This window comes from Lutra lutra, chromosome 11 (assembly GCF_902655055.1).
Source record: "Lutra lutra chromosome 11, mLutLut1.2, whole genome shotgun sequence".
NCBI lineage: Eukaryota > Metazoa > Chordata > Mammalia > Carnivora > Mustelidae > Lutra > Lutra lutra.
In genome coordinates this window covers 81,392,504-81,411,455 of record NC_062288.1, presented here as the reverse complement: position 1 = coordinate 81,411,455, position 18,952 = coordinate 81,392,504, and the positions used below count along the sequence as shown (strand labels likewise).

The 18,952-nt window shown below is 39.3% G+C and overlaps 1 protein-coding gene across 1 annotated transcript; it reads right to left on the bottom strand.

The window, feature by feature from the left end:
- Positions 1 to 8,021: 8,021 nt before the first annotated feature.
- LOC125081375 (hyaluronidase-4) lies at positions 8,022 to 18,686 on the bottom strand. The gene is made up of 3 exons (XM_047695972.1): positions 17,733 to 18,686; positions 10,134 to 10,223; positions 8,022 to 8,531 (listed from the first exon to the last, which is right to left on the bottom strand). Exons 1-3 carry the CDS (start codon positions 18,684 to 18,686, stop codon positions 8,130 to 8,132), a joined length of 1,446 nt encoding a protein of 481 aa, XP_047551928.1. The 3' UTR covers positions 8,022 to 8,129.
- Between the last annotated feature and the right edge of the window lie 266 nt (positions 18,687 to 18,952).

The following is an 18,952-nucleotide window of genomic DNA, read 5'->3' as shown; positions in this document are numbered from 1 at the left end:
TAAGTATCAATCTATACTTTTATACCCATTGAGACTATCTTTCTATATTAAGGGTAAAATTAAGAAATGATCAAATTAAAAACATAAAGAGTTCTCCCCCAGCTAACTTTCACTAACGGAACTATAAAAAATGATCATCAGTAAAAAGAAAAGTGATCTTAGACAGAAATTTGATATATAAAAATGTAAAATGAAGGAATAAAAGGTAAATATGTAAGGAAATCTAAAAAACTGTGTCTATCTATCATAAAAATAATGATGTTTAATTTGGGAAATTGAACTAAAATACTGGACAGAAATGCAATTTAACTGGAAGGAAGGAGAAAAGAAAGAAGAAAGAAGGGAGAAGGAGGAAGGAAGGAGGTAGAGGCAAGCTTCCCCACATTATGGCTCTCATAATTCCTAAGAACAATCTATTTTCTGTTACTACAGCTTAAGATGTGAAGTAGAAACTCCAATTAATGTTTTTTTAAAAAGATTATATTACTTATTCTTCCCTTATTATTTAGTTTAATGTTTTTCTCACTAGGACTACACATTATAGTGGACTGAGGAACTTTTTTAGAATATGTATGTAAGCTCAGGACATCTGACTCCACAGTAGGTGGTAGGCCCAGGAGTGCTTGTTTTGGGATGGCTATCCAAGTGATTTTAATATGCATCTCTAGCTAACAAGTTATTATTCTCTGTTTTAACAAACACTTTCCAAGTACCTCCTAAGTGGGTCTGAGCTTGACCTCGAGATCCAGTGCCAAAAAAGATAACCCCGCTTTTCAGGAAGTGTTAGTGAGTAGGGGGAGGAAAAAATGAAATGAAAAAAGTGTCCATTGTACAGGATATAGAGTGGTATAGACTGTTGATTACTCCCTAATCTCTTGTTCCCTTTTTTTTTTTTAAGGTTTTATTTATTCATTTGAGAGAGAGCACAAGCAGGGGAGAGACAGAGGGAGAGGGAGAAGCAGACCCTCCGCTGAGCAGGGAGTCCGATGTGGGACTTGATCCCAGGACCCTGGGATCATGACCTGAGCTGAAGGCAGATGCTTAACAATCTGAGCCACCCAGGCATCCCTCTCCTGTTCCTTTTTTTTTTTTTTTTAAATTTGACAGAGATCACAAGTAGGGAGAGAGGCAGGCAGAGAGAGAGGGGGAAGCAGGCTCCCCGCTAAGCAGAGAGTCCGATCCGGGACTCGATCCCAGGACCCTAGGATCATGACCCGAGCTGAAGGCAGAGGCTTTAACCCACTGAGCCACCCAGGCGCCCCCACCCTCGCTTTTTAATAGTAATAGATTTTAATCTAGCCAAATGGCTGTCAGAAATAATAAAGACCACTTTTACCAATCTTCCTTGTAGCTAGATGGGGTCAGTGATCAAATTCTGCCAAAGGATATAAACTGGTGCAGTATTTCCCCAGGTTCTGGGAAATATTCTAAAGGGATTTATTGTGTTGCTTTATTTCTTCTTTGGACTTCCCTCCATTGTGCTGCCCAGAATTCAGATGTGATAGCTAGAATGTCATACACCATCTTGAGATGATCAAGTAGTGAGTCTGATGATTCTTAGTCCCTGTCTTCTTTGCAGAAGGAGAGTCTTACATTGTCTGCCTCCAAAGGGCAAAATCAATTAATATGTTTTAATAGAGAGTAAGTTTAGATTTCATATGCCCAGAGGGAAATATAGATTGTAAGAATACACACAAATTAAAATCAGTAAATGCTCCTAAGTGAAAGAGTATAGCACCACGTTACACCTAGGTGTACAAACACAGTGCAATAGATAATACAGTAGAAATAAAATATGTATGATCTATTTTTCCTTGACAAAGGAATGAAGTTATTTGGGGGGTAGCAGTAAATTTGATTGCAGAAAATTACTTCTCTTAGTATATTAATAGAACAGAATGCCAGAAACAGTCTTAATGATAACCTAAGACTTTTACTTTACAAACACAAAGAATGGAGTACTCTGTTCTGTTTTCATAATAAAAGGGATATTTGAAGTGAAAAATTGATGGTTCCTGGATCTGCAGAGAGGAACAAACTGTCAAGTTAATAAGCAAATGTTCAGCAACATTAAAAATTTTCCAAGTTGTTAAAATTAGCATTAAAGACAAAGGAAGCAGTAAGTTTATACATTTAGTTCTCTAGTAGAAACAAAAAAGTACGATATTAAGTTTCCCTTTGACACAACAGTTATTTTCCCATTATTAAATTTTATTTCATCATTTTAAGTTATAATCACAAAATAGAGCTGCTGCTCAAGATTTAGAATAAGCAAATTTCTAAAAAGTTTTTTTTAAAGATTTTATTTATTTATTTGACAGAGAGAGATCACAAGTAGACGGAGAGGCAGGCAGAGAGAGAGGGAAGCAGGCTCCCCGCTGAGCAGAGAGCCCGATGCGGGACTCGATCCCAGGACCCTGAGATCACGACCCGAGCCGAAGGCAGCGGCCCAACCCACTGAGCCACCCAGGCGCCCCGCAAATTTCTAAAAAGTTTTGATAGAACTATATATTACTTTGTATTTGAGGTACATGACTTAGTAATAGCCTATTCTGGTTCCCTTTTCTGTATGATATTATCATTTCCTTGAGTTTGGTTGGTCAGTTTTGGCTTTTTGTATCCCTTTAGAGGTCCATTCCCACTAGATCTAAGAAACTTTAGACTAGTTTAGCTATATCCAGGAAGTGTTTTCTAAAATGTAATTGGAAATACACTTCTAATATATAAGATCATGGGTTGCCTCTAGTGTGATTAGATAGAAGTGAAAATAAAGCCTAAACAAAACAGTTATATTTTAGAGATCTTTTTGACATGGGCATACAGGGAACTTCCTCATTCCCTTTTAAAGCTGAATGTTATCCCATTGTATAGATCTATTTTAATTCATTTAACAGGCCCCACCTTTATATACACATAGGTTCATTCTCCTCCACCCTCTTTTTTTTTTTTTGCCATTTATTTGTTGATAAAACCAGATTATTTGACCTATAGAGCTTCTTAGGAGCTGAATTTTGATCATTATATCCCTGTCATGTTGTTCTGCATTTTCTTTTGTTCCTAATCTTTCCTGTGAATTCATAGAAGCCTGATCAGATTTCTGGAAGGCTTTATTCTTAGCTGGTGTTACATACTTCAGTTAGGTAGTATGTAATGTCTGGCTTTATCTCTTTTCATGATGTTAGCAGCCATTGATAATATGTGCCTGATTCATTAATTCATTAAGAATTGCAGAATGTATTCTAATTTTATCATGCCTTCTTCATTTGTTGCCTTGAATAAGAAAATTTCCCTTCTCCACTATTTGTTTACCCTGAGATAATATATATACAATTCATATAGGAAATGTTCTTGATTTTTCCCTTGAATTTACCAGTTTTCAGAGTAATAAAGTTTGTCCCTTAACATTCTTCAGAAGTGGTCAATGAAGATTTTTCTTTAATATCATTTTGGCCTCATAGATTTAAATGCATTTGATGCATTTCAACCCACTGTGGTTATTTCTTTAGTGATTCTTGAATTTTCCCACCTTTGGCAGCAGAAGACTCTCTAAGTTGGCTAGTGGGTATTTTTGATACAATTCTAATGATCTTTGATAGCATCCTTGCTTAATGGTATAACAAGATATTTTTGATTCATTGTATACATTTCCTGTCTTAAACCTAGAGTCGGACATTTTCTTAAGAGACCCTGGTTTCTTTTATAGGTAAGTGTTATTTCGAGTATGCAAGCTAAGGGTACATTGCTAGTAGATTGGTTAATCTTACAGGGGGTAAAAAAAATCACTGATTACCTGATACCAGAATCAGTATACTTGTAGGTTATATATCTCTATAAGTCAGTAAAAAGAAATTTAGTACAAATAAGACTCCTGTATTCTGCTGAGATATGATGAAAAGATAACTAGTTTAAGTTTCCCAAAAAAGGAGGTGCCTGGGTTGCTCAGTCAGTTAAGCATCTGCCTTTGGCTTAGGTCATGATCCCAAGGTCCTGGGGAGCTCAGTGGGGAGTCTGTTTCTCCCTCTTATCCTCTCCCTCTTACCCTCTTCCTGCTTGCACTCTCCTTCGTGTGTGTGTGCTCTCTCTCAAATGAATAAATTTAAAAATATTTTTTAAAAAGTTTCCCCAAAAAGGGTTCAAAGGCTGGGTACTTCTTTGTGGTATTAAGTTAGTCATTTCAATACTCTGAATCATATATAACTTCTACTTCAAAATAGAGATAAAATTGTCTATCACAGCTTTTATGGGGACCAATATTGAAGTATGTGATAATAATAGCTTACATTTGCTAGGAATTTTTTATGTGCCAGGTTTTTTTTTTAATATTTTATTTATTTATTTGACAGAGATCACAAGTAGGCAGAGAGGCAGACAGAGAGAGAGAGGGAAGCAGGCTCTTGGCTGAGCAGAGAGCCAGATGGGGACTCGATCCCAGGACCCTGAGATCATGACCTGAGCCAAAGGCAGCGGCTTAACCCACTGAGCCACCCAGGTGCCCCTATGTGCCAGGTTTTATACTAAGTATTTTACCTACTTTTTTCATTAAATCAGTATAAAAGGACAAAAGATACCACTATTATCTCCCTTTTGTAAAGGAGACTATTCAGATTAGAGAGGCTAAGAACCTTGCTGTTTCCATGAAGGGAAGTTAGGATGATCCAAAGAAGCTATTGTCATTAAGCAGCTCAGAAGGTAGATTTCCTTTCCAGGAGAAATGAGCCAAATTAAACAGAGAATCTACAACTGGACTATTTAGAGTTCAATTGAGCATAAGTAGTAATAGTAGCCCAAATTAATTTTTAAAAATGCATTAAATTCATGATCAAAAGATGAAAGAATATATTTGGATTCCATTACAACCAGTTATGGTGGAAGAAAACTCGGCAACTCAGATTCCAGAAGGGGCTTTCTTCTTTTGTGGGCAGTGGCGGTAGGGGTGAGGGGGTGGTGAGGATGGAGGAGTATTCTTAGCTTTTTATTTTAATTTCACTATAGTTAAAATACAGGTTTTTTGGGGGCGCCTGGGTGGCTCAGTGGGTTAAGCCGCTGCCTTTGGCTCAGGTCATGATCTCAGGGTCCTGGGATCGAGTCCCACATCGGGCTCTCTGCTCAACAGGGAGCCTGCTTCTCTCTCTCTCTCTCTCTGCCTGTCTACTTGTGATCTCTCTCTGTCAAATAAATAATAAATAATAAATAAATAAATAAATAAAAAATACAGGTTTTTTTTACTAGTTTCAGGTGTACAATATAGTGATTCAGCAATTCTATACATTACTCAGTGCTCATCATTGTAAGTATACTCTTTCTTTAATCCCCATCACCTGTTTCACCCATCCCCCACCCCCAGGTTGGGCTCTTTTACAAACTGGCTTTTTGACCTTGCCAAGTGATTTGTTCTCTTTCGGCCTAAGTTCTTCAACAGAGGAGTTAAAATACGTATTTCAGAAGCTAATGTGCTGGGACTAGAGTAGAACACTAATATTTGAGTGTGGCTTACTGTTACTTGAGTATGGCTTACTATTCATGTGCAGAATTAAAAAACAAAAACCCTTACAACAACTATATAGCTTCCATGGATTCAGGTTTCTGAATCATTGAATGATTCACTCATTTAACATACTTATTGGACACATACTATGTGCCAGGCACTGTAGCAAGTAGTATTCTAGCAAATGCTGAACAAAATGAAGTCTTCATTTTCCTAGTTTACATTCTAGTAAAGGACTTATTAATGCTTAATAAATTGATGAATGTAAAAACTGGTTATTAGGTGAATGAATGAATTAGGAGGGGCATCTGGAAAGTATTCTCTGATAGGTGACCTAATGTTAGAAGTTTGACATTTAAAAATGAAAATTTATGGGGGGCACCTGTGTGGCTCAGTCAGTCGAGCGTCCCACTCCTGATTTCGGCTCAGGTCATGGTCGGGGGTCATGAAATGGAGACCTGCATCAGGCTCCCTGGTCAGTAGGGAGTCTGCTTGGGATTCTCGCTTTCCCTCTGCCCCTCCCCTCCACTCTCTGTCTCTCTCTTTCTCTCAAATAAATAAGCATAAATAAATAAAACTTAGAGAAAATTGTTGATTAAATTTTGCTCCATCTATTCTGTGACTTTAAGGATGACATTCAAATGGCATGAGAATTATGAAATAGTATGAAAACTGCTTATAATATGGTTAAGTGAAAAACAGAGGACACAAAATTATGCACATATTTTTATTACAATCGTTTAAAAAAAAAGTCATTAGAAGAAAGGCTAAGAAGAAATACATCAAAAGTTACCAGTATATGCTAATAGTGATTATTGGGGACTTCCCTTATTTTTTTTTATTTTCCAAATTTTCTATAATGTGATTATATCATCTTTGATATGAAAATAAATTTAATTTTTAAAAAGTTAGTCTATGTAATGATACCTCTCATTCATAGCATTATAAAAGTTTTTTGTTTCGTTTGTATTTCACATTTAGAAATTAGACCTTAACCATTTCCTTAATTTGGACAAGCTGAACCCAGAGTTGAAAACAGCACACCTGGATTGCAAATGTTTCCTAAAGAGAGAAAAGAGGCTGCAGATGAGGTTGAGTCAAGTCTCATGCCTTCTGTTATAGCATCATACCTATATGGAGTTTACCTTCCAAGTAGATTTTCTCCAGGGGTAGGAAATCCTATCAACTGAACATCCCTCTCAATAAAACAGAATGCCCAAGTGATTTATAAATAGAACATAACATCAGAAAGAGGAAATTGCCCAAGACCCTGTTTTACCCTAAGTGTGTCCGTTACTTTGGTCATCAAAGGAGGATAGCTGAAGATTAGCAACATGTATTAAGAGCCAAAGCATGGGGGCGCCTGGGTAGCTCAGTGGGTTAAAACCTCTGCCTTCAGCTCAGGTCATGATCCCAGGGTCCTGGGATCAAGCCCCGCATTGGGCTCTCTGATCAGTGGGGAGCCTGCTTCCCCCCATTTCGATGCCTGCCTCTCTGCCTACTTTTGATCTCTCTCTCTCTGTCAAATAAATAAATAAAATCTTTAAAAAAAAAAAGAAAAGCCAAAGTACGCATGGGATATGCTATTCTATTTACTCTTTAGAATAATTCACAGAGGAGAGAACTGTATTACCAAATTTTGGATGAGAAAATGGGAAATATAAATACCTGGAGTCCCACATCCAGACGAGCAATGAAACCGTGATTCAAATTAGATGTAAACTGACTCGAAAACCATTGCTTAATATGGGGGACCAATGGGGAACATATGGGGACCAAAATATCAAATATTTCTTGGTAGAACCCCTTCCCAGTAGCACTTCTGGGTCCCTTAAATGTTTATTAAATATTTTTTAGTGATGATTTTGCTTGCAAAAGACACCAACCACCTTTTTATTAGCATGACATCAGTTTCTGGATCTAGAGCAATGTCAGCATGGGCAAGCGTGAATACTATCCTGCAGCTCATAGTGTTTAAATTGCCAGGGTCTGTGAGAGAAGGACTTGGTAGTGGGTGAGAGAAGCACCATATTGGAATAGATGGCTTTGCAATGAGTTGGGAACAGTTCCCCTTGCCTCAGTCTCTGCACCTCCATGAGAAACCACATCAGGAACTGGTTCTGCAGTCAGTGTTCTCAGGTGAGGAACAGAAACCCAGAGTGAACCTAAGGCTGGAACAAGGAACGTTGCCTTTAGTTTCTTACAGTAGATCGAGTGACCAGCTCTTACCCTGAGGTGACCTCTTCTATGGAATCAGATGATTACTTAGTCATCTGTTCATAATACATTGCTGACCAGAAAAAACAAACTTTGAAATCAATAATTTAAGATGTACACACACAATTAATATGTACACACACATTTGTCATTCATATAAAGACAAAAATAAACTAGGTCTGGTTTAAATACAACTTAACATTCCAGAGTAATGAAGACTGTACTGATTTTATTCCTGGATCTGGTTTCTTAGCCAGACCAGATCCAAATAAAGCAATATGTTCATGTTTATGTTACGTGACATACATAATGTCTACTTAGGATACCTCTCAGTGGCTTTCAGAAGGAAAAAAACCCATCCTAAGTTTCATCTCTTCTCTAGGTGACTACGCTATAGGCCGTAAATCTCCCTTTAAATTCAACTATCTCACAACCAAGCTCTCTGAGAACCTGCTAAAACCAGCAGGCACAGTGTTATCAGTGAGCCAGAAAAAGAGAAAACCCCGGAGCCCCCATCAGCCATCTTGGTCCCTCTGCAGTCGGCTCCTTCGTACCCCCGATAACAATGACAGGAAAATTTCTTCTCCATTGCTTCCAGGTCTGTATCCGATGCTTTTCCTTTCACAGTAAATTCTCCATCCTCAGAGGCCTCTATGTGGTAACTTTCAGGGTTCAGGTGAAGGTAATCCGGGGCTTTCCATGCTCTCCTTCTGCATCTCCCATTCCCCCTGCAGAGGTGAAGGCTGCACACCTCAGCTGCTCGCGTCACGTTGACTATGTAGCTCCCTAAATCAGAACTCACGTACTGCTTCACCTTTGTACAGTTGCCCTAGAAATGTGGAAACAAATGGGCTTTAGTGGATTTGGGCACTGATAGGGTTTGAGCATCTAGGCCCCCAAGGCAGTTCTTTGGCCTCGAGTGAAACCTAACATCTTGGCTCCAGTTGTTTGATCTCTGAGGGTCAGGTGCTAAAACACAGGGGAGCTGATCAGAAAGGATGAAAGGTCCAAGGGGCAGGAGATGGAGAATAGGGTACAAGGGAGCTAAGCCACTGAACTTGCAAATGGGTCCCAGAGTCATCGTGTAAGGACCCGCCTTCTTCCAATTGACCTCCTTTTTTTCTCCTTCTAGCCCCCAACTTAATGAGTGTGAAAAAAAACAACAAACCCAAATTAGAAATCATGCCAGAGCTGCTTTCCTCTGGCTGCTTTTTGGGGTGTTCTGTACCTTTCATACTTGTGTAGGAACCTGAATCCTCATAGTCTACTGATTTATTGTTAACAGTCGACCGGTAGGTTCCTGGATTTTCCTGTCAATTACACTCAAATATCAACTTCCCTGGGTTCTGGACTTCTGTATACAATTCAAACACGGGAAAGCCTGAATAGGTCATTTTTTTTTTTTTTATGGTTCCTATTATGTGTTCTAAACAGAGCCCACCTGGTTTGTGCCCTCTGCTTCCTCTCAGCAGCCGCACAGGCTGGAGAGGAAATATGAACACCTAGAGAGTCCAGAATTGATTCTTCCCACTTCTACCTAATTCTTATATTAGACAGGGGAGACTTTTAAGCTGATATCGTCAGCTTAAAAGTCAGGTTAAAACAAACGGTTTCATGAAAGAGATCTTGACAGCAACAAATTGAACCTGTGCACTTCTCCGAGTAATATCAGGTCATCACGAACTTGCAAAGAATTCAATTTAACAAAAAGTGTTGAGGATCCAAGTACTACAATTCCAGGCAAATGTATCATACTGTAGAGATATAAACAAACAGCATCTGGAAATACAGAAGAGATTGTGACTAATATGGATTGGGAAAAACTAGAAAGACTTATTAGAGTAAATACTATCTGAGCTGGGAGAAATTTGAAGAGAGCTATACATCTCACTTTAAATGCTATTAATTTTCAGCTAATTTCCCCACAGAGGAAAAATAGATTCAATGCAGAGATTAAAAACTTACCATCTGTTTCTTCTTCTCAAAATAGGATATAACACATTTAACGTAGTAGTTAAATGCACATGCTCCAGAGTCAAACTGTGGTTAATGCCAGCTTCACCAGTAAGTAGCCTAACTAGCTGTTACCCTAGTTGGATTTTCTCTCTTGTTTCTTCATCAATAAATGAAGATGGTAGTCCCTACCTCACAAGGGTTATTATGGCCAGTAAGTGAGCAAATCCAAAACAAAAAGCATTTAGCACAATCTGAACACCTAATAAGTAGCCAACGAATGTCAGTATTATGATTACTGTCTTAACAAAAGTTAATAATACTATTGAGCTCCTTCAATTATTAGGCATTGATTTAGACTTTAATTCTAAAGCTAGTTTATTGTGGGAGCCATGAGAGCTCCGACTGGAGTTAACTATCCAAGGAAAGAGCAAATAATTTAAATAATATTAACTATACCTTTAAGGTTCCGCCTTACCTCAGATGAAGTTAAATTCATGTCTCCCCAGATGACAATGCCTGCCGCTCCCAAGGCAGCACTTTCTCCAATGGTACTGATTAGATCTTGCTAGATTGAAGAGATTAGAGTTCATTATTCATGATATAAAACAGTACTCCAGGGATTAGGATTAGAGGCTGAGTGCAATATAATAGGAGGATTCTCCACCTTCTTAGAGTAACGCAAATGTTGAATAAACCAAGGCTCAAAAATCACGCTCCATAATCATATGGAAAAACATACTAAATATTTTTAAAGAAAAACTTGCATTTTGCCAAACAGGATATCATTTTGATGACAGCCTAGAAATAGCCACCAGAAGCTGTCTAATCAAAAGTCAACTGGGGCTAATACACACAAACCAGCCATATGTACGTGACCCAGAAACAGAATCTGAAAGTTTTTCTTCAAATGTGGAGAATACTTCACATTCCTCTTAGCTAAATTCTCTTCCCAATTTGCAACACTCCTGGGAGGACTTCGCCTCTGCAGGGACCCAGGGGGGTTTTGTGTCGTTTGGATCCCAAGGCCAGGCAAAGCGACTCAGTGTTAAGGACCTACAGGCTCTGATTTGGTCCACCCTTAGGTTTGGTCTCTGAAGCTATTTGTGTCTGATTTCAATGTACCTGACTTAATGGGCTTTATTTATGACTCAACCAGTCATGATAGAGCTGCCCGACTTTTTCTCTGTATGTTAAGTAAATGAAAACAAAACTTCAGTAGGGGATTTTTGGTTTTGTCATCCTAAAGGATTTAAGTGTTTAAGGATTAACATGGATTGAGGCCATTTCAGAAGGAAATTAGGAGTTGAAGGTATGCAGTTGGTTTCCTAATTTAAGGTCCTGTGGTAGGTTTCCTAGATAAGTTTATTAAATTATAGTATGTTCTCTGACGGTTTTGGATCCTAAGCATTCACCTTTTACTGCAAGGATGAATTTCCATCAGTTACGTGCTGGAAAATGTAACTGGGTGATTTGCTGGGAAATAAAAGCAGAACTTTATAATTGTATTTTGCCTGGGAACTTTTCTATTAAAATCAACAGTTGAGAGATACATCTTCTTATCTGTTCACTTTTATGGTCCACTCAAAGGTTTTATGATCTCAGTGTCTTAAGTTTTATTCTTCTGGATATTTTCAAAAAGGGTGGAGATTTTGGTTTAAATGACTTTCCCTTTCGGGTTCATATCCAATTGCATTTCTGCGGCCACGGAGTCTGCTGAATAGGTCAGAGCTCACATAACAAGAAAGGAAGTTTTCATGAGGCTCTAGTGAGATAGGGGAAGTGAAATGTTTTTGAAAATTATCTGTGATATGGTGAATATGGGAGGTGCCAGCCATGTAATGCCCAGATTGAGGACTCAGCTGGGTCTACGCCCATTGCCTCTTTTGGTAAAGATACGAGGAGCAGGGAACCTCCCTCCACTCACTTTGAAGTTAGTGAAGCCGTAATCACATCATGTGACCAGAGGGGCCAAATCCCCCAGTGGCCTTCCATGAATTACTATTACATGTATGTTACACCTTTTTCAGCTGCCTCATAGTTCTTGAATATTCTGTTCTGGGATTTGTTTTGTTTTGTTTTCCCAGCCTTTGTTCTCTTTGCTTTTCAGTTTCAGCGGTTTCTATTGAGACATCCTGAGGCTCTGGAAATCTTTCCCCAGCCCTGTGCAGTCCCAAGCCCATCAAAGACATTCTTTATTTCTGCTATAATGTTTTTGATCTCTAACATTCCTTTTCGATTATTTTGTAGCATTTCCAGCTTTGTGCTTACATTGCCCTTCTGTTTTGCATGTCTGTCTACTTTATCTATTAGAGCCCTTTGCATATTCATTAGAGTTGTTTTAAATTTCCAGTCTGGTAATTCCAACATCCCTGCCATATCTGAGTCTGCTTCTGATGCTTGCTCTATATCTTCAAATTCTGTTTTTGCCTGTTAGTATGTCTTGTAGTTTTTTTTCTTAATAGCTAGACATGATTTAATTTTTTCTTGATGGGCAAATAGCTCATACTAGGTAAAAGGAACTGCTATAGATAGGCACTCAGTAACGTGCTAGTTAAGATGTAGAGGAAATGGAAGTGTTCTGTGTTCCTATGATTAGTTCTCAGTCTTTTAGTGAGCCTTTGCCTCTGGACTGTGAAATTCACAGGTTGATCAGTTGTGTTTCCCACTTCTTAGGTGGGATAGTCGGGCTAGATGGGGTTAGAGCCAGGCATTTCCCTTCTTGCAAGTGGAAGACTAGAGCCAGCTGGAGTTGGGTATTTCCCTCCTCCCAGTTCACCTAGACTCTGATAAGTCCCCAGTAGGTTTGGTACTGGTTAGTTTCTCCTGAGGGCAGACCTTGTTAAGAAGAACAGAATGGGGGCACCTGGGTGGCTCAGTGGGTTAAGCCTCTGCCTTCGGCTCAGGTCATGATCTCAGGGTCCTGGGATTGAGCCCCGCATCGGGCTCTCTGCTCAGCGGTGAGCCTGCTTCCCTCTCTCTCTGCCTGCCTCTCTGCCTACCTGTGATCTCTCTCTCTCTCTGTCAAATGAATAAAAATAAAAAAATAAAAAATAAAAAAAAAAGAAGAACAGAATGTTCTTGAGTATTCAAAACAGTTCTTTTTCTCCTGCCCCCTGCCAGATGCATTAGAAGATTTTTCTCTGATATTCACTGTGAGTATCCGATAAGCTTTTGGAGAGAAAACTCACAAAATTATATCCCTACCCATGACTGAGTCCCCTGGAGTTTTTATCTCTCAGATTGGTCCTCGCTGAGTCTCCAGCAATTTGTCAGTTATAATTCAAGTTACCCTACTCTGGCTGTGGTTCCCACAAAAGTTTGTGTTCTGGTAAGTTGTGATTCTCTATATTCACCTGTTTTCCTCTTGAACTTTTAGGGCAGCAGTTTGCCCCATGTCTTCATGAATCTAAGAAGAGTTCTTCTTTCTTTCTTTCTTAATTCTTTCTTTCTTTCTTTCTTTCTTTCTTTCTTTCTTTCTTTCTTTCTTTCTTTCTTTTTTTAAAGAAGACTTTATTTTTCAGTCTGTTTAGCTTTTTACTTATTAGGATGGTGTGGCAACTTCCAAGCTTCTTACCATGCTGAATTGGAAACCCCAAATCTCCCATGAATTCCTTTGGGCGAAAGCAGTGTCATCAGAGGGAAGTGGGAAAGACAGCATTTACAGGTTATAAGTAAGGAAGCTATAGATGTTTGCCGTGAAACCCACACCTTCTGAAGCTAATTATCAGAAAGGAATGCTGGGGGCATCTGATTGGCTCAGTCGGTTAAGCATCTGCCTTCAGTTGAGGTCTGTGATTGAGTCCCACATTAGGCTCCTTGCTCAATGGGGAGTCTTCTGCCTTTCTCTCTCCCTCTGCCTCTCCCCCTGCACGTGTGCTTAAGCTGTCTCTCCCTCAATCTCTCTCTCTCTCTCAAATAAATAAATAAATAAAATCTTTTAAAAAAAAAAAGGAATGTTAAGTTTCTTCCCAATGTGTCCTTTAGAGTTTATTGGAACTGATTCAACATGGCGAGTCTTCATGCACATGTTGACTATAGATAAGGAGTCAATAGCAGATATTAATGCAAATTTCTCTACCAGATTAGCTCACTGTCACCTAGCTGAGAGCAGGGTGCTGAATGAATCACAGAGCAGCTATGTTTTGGGGACCAAAAGAGCAAGGCTCTATTCAGTGAGGGAAGTGACAGGTAAGATGCCTCTGGGAATAGATAAGGACCACATGAGAGTGTGAGCTACGTGAGTGATGTCACATGAAAGAAGAAATAAGGAACGGCGCATGCTGTAACAGCAACAAATATTCCAAGTCCTAGCATTTTCTCCGGCTCTCCCTCATGATCTCCACAGTGCATGTAAGTAAGGTGCCCACTGTGGGGAGCTGGAGCATCACCAATGAGCTCCTTGTGTGTTACCAGAGGAAATACTAATTAATTAGAGGGAAAGACATTTTTAAATCTACAGTCAAGAAAACTCCCTTCATTATTTTTAAAAACATAACATCAAGTTTTATTTAGGTTGTGTATATGTAAGTGGTATAGGCAATCTTTCGTGTGAAATGAGGTGTTACTGCCCCTATATCGTCCCACTGCGAATGCTGATTATGATTCCATTCTTAGATATTCCTTTCCAAGTTTAAGGCTTTGGTACCTGGTAAAAAGTGACAGCTGCACCACATATATTTTTAAGTGTCTCAAATTTTCATATGTATTTTCTCATTTGATTTTCATAATACTTCTGCTAGGTAGATAGGGCAGGTAATACTGTCTCATTTTATTTATTAAGATAATGAGGCACCGAGGTTGGACAGGTGAGGAAATCTGCTACTCGTTGGTAAATCGTTACTCTAATCCTAACTATATATGTATGTGTACACATGCACAAACATGCACATACAAAAACACACTCTAAACTGCAGATATCATGGCGCTGGCTGGCTCAGACAGTGGATCATGTGACTCTTGGTCTCAGGGTTGTAAGTTTGAGCCTCACATTGGGTGTAGAGATTACTTAAAAATAAAAAGTTGGGGCATCTGGGATGGCTCAATTGTTGAGCGTCTGCCTTCAGCTCAGGTCATGATCCCAGGGTCCTGGGATCGAGCCCCGCATAGGGCTCCCTGCTCAGTGGGAAGTCTGTTTCTCCCTCTCCCACTCCCCCTGCTTGTGTTCCCTCTCTCGCTGTGTCTCTCTCTGTCAAATAAATAAATCTTTTTAAAAAATAAAAAAAAAATCTTTTTTTAAGATTTTATTTATTTTTTTGTCAGAGAGCAAGCAGAAGTAAGCAGAGTGGCAGGCAGTGGCAGAGAGAGAAGCAGGCTCCCTGCTGAGCAAGGAGCCCTATGTAGGACTCGATCCCAGGACTCGGGGATCATGACCTGAGCTGAAGGCAGCCGCTTAACCAACTGAGCCACCCAGATGTCCCAAAAAATTAAAAATCTTAAAAAAAAATAAATTGCAGCTATCTTTCAGAAGATTAGAAATGGACGCAAACCATTATTAGTCATTAATGATTTGGTACAAATGAATGTCAGGTTTTTAAAATTTGTGGGCAGGTTTTTATGGAGGATAGAATAAAATGGTGGGTAAACTGATGGTATAAAACATTTGGAAGTACTTTACCATTCAGAAATTTTCAGAATGATACTGAATGATTCTTGGTACTGCCAAAGAAAACTGTTTCTTGATGAGACCCTAACTGTTGTTCCTTCTTTTCTTTTTTTTTTTTTAAAGATTTTATTTATTTATTTGACAGAGAGAGATCACAAGTAGACAGAGAGGCAGGCAGAGAGAGAGGAGGAAGCAGGCTCCCTGCTGAGCAGAGAGCCCGATGTGGGACTTGATCCCAGGACCCTGAGATCATGACCTGAGCCGAAGGCAGCGGCTTAACCCACTGAGCCACCCAGGCGCCCTGTTCCTTCTTTTCTTAAAACAAATATTTCTGAGGCTGTAGCTACTCAAGGAATCTTATCTAGGTTTATCAAATGTGCAGAATGTACCAGTGGTGTAAGCTAATCTTTCAAAATGAACACTTTATCCCTTAAAGTTTATTGTTTCTTCTAAAAGTAAATTTATTATCATCAAAGGTAGAAACTTGTTTAAGTGAAATATTAAAAGGAAGAAGTTTCACAGAAGAAAGTAATATTTAACTTTCAGTTCCAGGGTCAAGAAGATCTAGAGGACTTTTTAAGCCTCCCAGGTGGTACTAATTCCTATCATTCTTAATCATTTGTTGATGACTTTTCTGGGAAGTACAAATATCAGTCCACACAATGGAGACTTTTCTCTTCTTACTCATCTCATTAATGATGTCCAAGGAATAGCATTTACCAAATCCTGATACATCTGTGCCTTTTCTTCTTCTGAGGATTAGGCGTATTCTCTATATGCTCTGTAGATACCTTCTAGTCATGCCAAAGCCCTCATCTGGATTTCCTGAACCTCACTCTTTGGAGGCTTCATAGTCAGAACATCTCTAAGCATAAGTGTATTAAAATATACTCTGGTGATTTGAAACTTGCAATGGTGGAGAAGGAGGAAATGTGATAAACCGATGGTATCCAGTAATATCTAAAAATACCACTGCACCACCCATGTGAAGGCCTGAACAAGTTCACACAGGGGCATCTGGGTGGCTCAGTGGGTTAAGCCTCTGCCTTCAGCTCAGATCATGATCCCAGGGTCCTGGGACTGAGCCCCACATCGGGCTCTCTGCTCAGTCAGGAGCCTGCTTCCCCCTCTCTGCCTGCTGCTCTGCCTACTTGTTCTCTCTCTCTGTCAAATAAATAAATAAGCAAATCTTAAAAAAGAAATTAAAAAGAAAGTTTACACATACTTATTGAAGTCCAGCCACTAGAGCAGCATCTACTTTTAAGTGTTTATCTCAAGAAGGTTCCATTTGAGTTACCAGAGTAGCAAAGGGAGAAGAAGGGAGAGAAAACTGAGCTGAAAGTTCATCTATTTTAAAAGTTACCCTTATGGTTTGTGGAGGCCTTTAGCTACAATAGTAAAATAAACAATAAAACTTGTATTTGTAAGTTTTACCCTAGGATTGCAAAACCATCTGCTAGTGATGAATTTATGATTGAATTTTTTAAAATTATTTTTAAAAACTTTTTAATTGTGGTAAGAAGACACATAAAATTTACTCCCTTCACCATTTCTAAGTTCAGTAGGGCTACATATATTCACATTACTGTGCCTCCCTTATACCTTTTATCAAAACTGGTGTTATGCATTAAAAAGAAAACATTTTTTTTTCTTGACATTAGATGGTAAGGCCAGAAGCAAGAATGCTTCCAATAACTCTTCCAAATGTGAGGGCAAACTACTCCATTTTAAAATATCCTCTCTGATTTTCCAGGCTGTCCACCACCAACTGCTTCAATAAAGGCCAGTCATGAGGGAGCACCATCAAAGCTGGGGAGGAAGGAGGGAGGAGTTGCTCTTATTGCCTTTTAACCTTCCCTCCATAACATGTTGCTTAAAAGAATAATAAATAATTAAAATTCAGTTGGCATAAATGAAGAGTCTAAGAGGATAGCTAATCAAAGGAACAATTATGGGGGCGACTGGGTGGCTCAGTGGATTAAGCCTCTGCCTTCAGGTCAGGTCATGATCTCAGGGTCATGGGATGGAGCCCCACATCCGGCTCTCTGCTCAGCTGGGAGCCTGCTTCCTCCTCTCTCTGCCTGCCTCTCTGCCTACTTGTGATCTCTGTCAAATAAATAAATAAAAATCTTAAAACAAAACAAAACGAAGGAACAATTACCCTGCTTTCTAAGAGACCACTAATTGGGAATTCCTCAAAGAACACAATTAACAAAGAAATGTCTCTTTGAGGGGCACCCTGGGTGGCTCAGTCTGTTAAGCATCTGCCTCTGGCTAAGGTCATGGCCTGAGGGTCCTGGGATCCTCCTGGCAGCTCCCTGCTCAGTGAGGAGTCTGCTTTTCCCTCTTCCTTTGCTCCTCCCCCTGCTCGTGCTCGCACTCTCAAATAAATAGATGAAATTTAAAAAAAAAAAGTCTCTTTTAAAGACAGGGAGGAAACCCCTCCCCCATCTTTGGCAAGGGATATCTTACCTTAGAAAGAAAAAATAAAGGTTCATTTCTGTAGCCTAACCTTGTGTAGACGAATACAGGCAGAGCGTAATCATGGGATGTCATAGTGGAGATCCTCATGGATTCATGCACTCGAAATTGTGAGAAGAGCAAAATGTTTTCGTTGTCGCCAAGAGATTTTCTGACACCAATAGAAGGATATAAAGCAGCACTGCTATTCCAGAGCCAAGAGAGCTCATTGTTTCTCAAAACTTCCTCTTCTGGGCATGACCCAGTATAATTCGGGGCATAAACATCATAATTGTGGCAATCCGGATATAAATAATAACCCCAGAGGCCCTTGGGTCTACTCCTCATTCCCAGTTCGATGGTTTCCTTCATGAAAGCTTTTGCACTTTCTTCAAATGTTGCTTTGGCTAAGTATTCAATATCAGTAGCTGATACGTTCTCTTGCATATCAGAAATAAGCTTTCTTGACTTCTGTCTGTAAACATCTTTTGTGTTCCAGTTACGGGCCCACTGGGGTCGCCAGTATTCCCAGTCTATAACAGCAAGGCCACTGAAATCTTCAGCAGGGATGTAATAATTAATATCTTGGTCAGCTTTTTCTAGATGCACTTGCAAGCTTATGTTCTGGGGGAGACCCCCATTAATGGGAACCCCCTGGGATGTATACCATGGATAGTATCCCAGTCTGTTGACATAAAATATGGTGACATTTTGCCCCCTGGCCTTGGCCAGTGGGCTTCCAATCACCTGAAACATTTTCAAATTTAGTCCTATATTGTATTTTACCAAACACTGATCCGTTGGAGCATTCCAAGCAGCTATAAAAGGTTTCCTTTGATAAATTGGAAGTCGGGCAGGTTTCAGAGAAGAGATAGACTTCAAAATGAAGAGTATGAGCAGCCATGATGTGAAATGTATTGGTTGAACAGCACAAAACCTTAATTGTCCTTCAGATAATACTTTCATGATAAGATAAAACCTTATCTTCTGCTTTAATATACAGTGGAAGACCTGTAGGGAGATGTATTTTTCTATTAGTGATATTTGGAGGAAAAAGACTCAAATACTAGATGATATTATTGTTGTTCCATATTTATATTTTAAAGTGCTTTTTATTTAAAGTTTTGGATATAAATAAATTGAGATATAGAAGCAAGGATAGTGATGGAGCTTCTCTTCAGAGGCAAGCAGTGCAATTCGGTAAACATTCACGGAACTTCAGGCCCTATGTC

What these genes read in the sequence shown, in the direction of transcription:
- LOC125081375 (XM_047695972.1), bottom strand. Translation starts at nt 18,686, where the DNA reads ATGAAAGTATTATCTGAAGGACAATTAAGGTTTTGTGCTGTTCAACCA. An exon ending in CTTTATTTTTTCTTTCTAAG is followed by an intron (nt 10,224 to 17,732) that starts GTAAGATATCCC and finishes TCTTCAATCTAG; the next exon opens with CAAGATCTAATCAGTACCAT. An exon ending in TGAATTTAACTTCATCTGAG is followed by an intron (nt 8,532 to 10,133) that starts GTAAGGCGGAAC and finishes CCACATTTCTAG; the next exon opens with GGCAACTGTACAAAGGTGAA.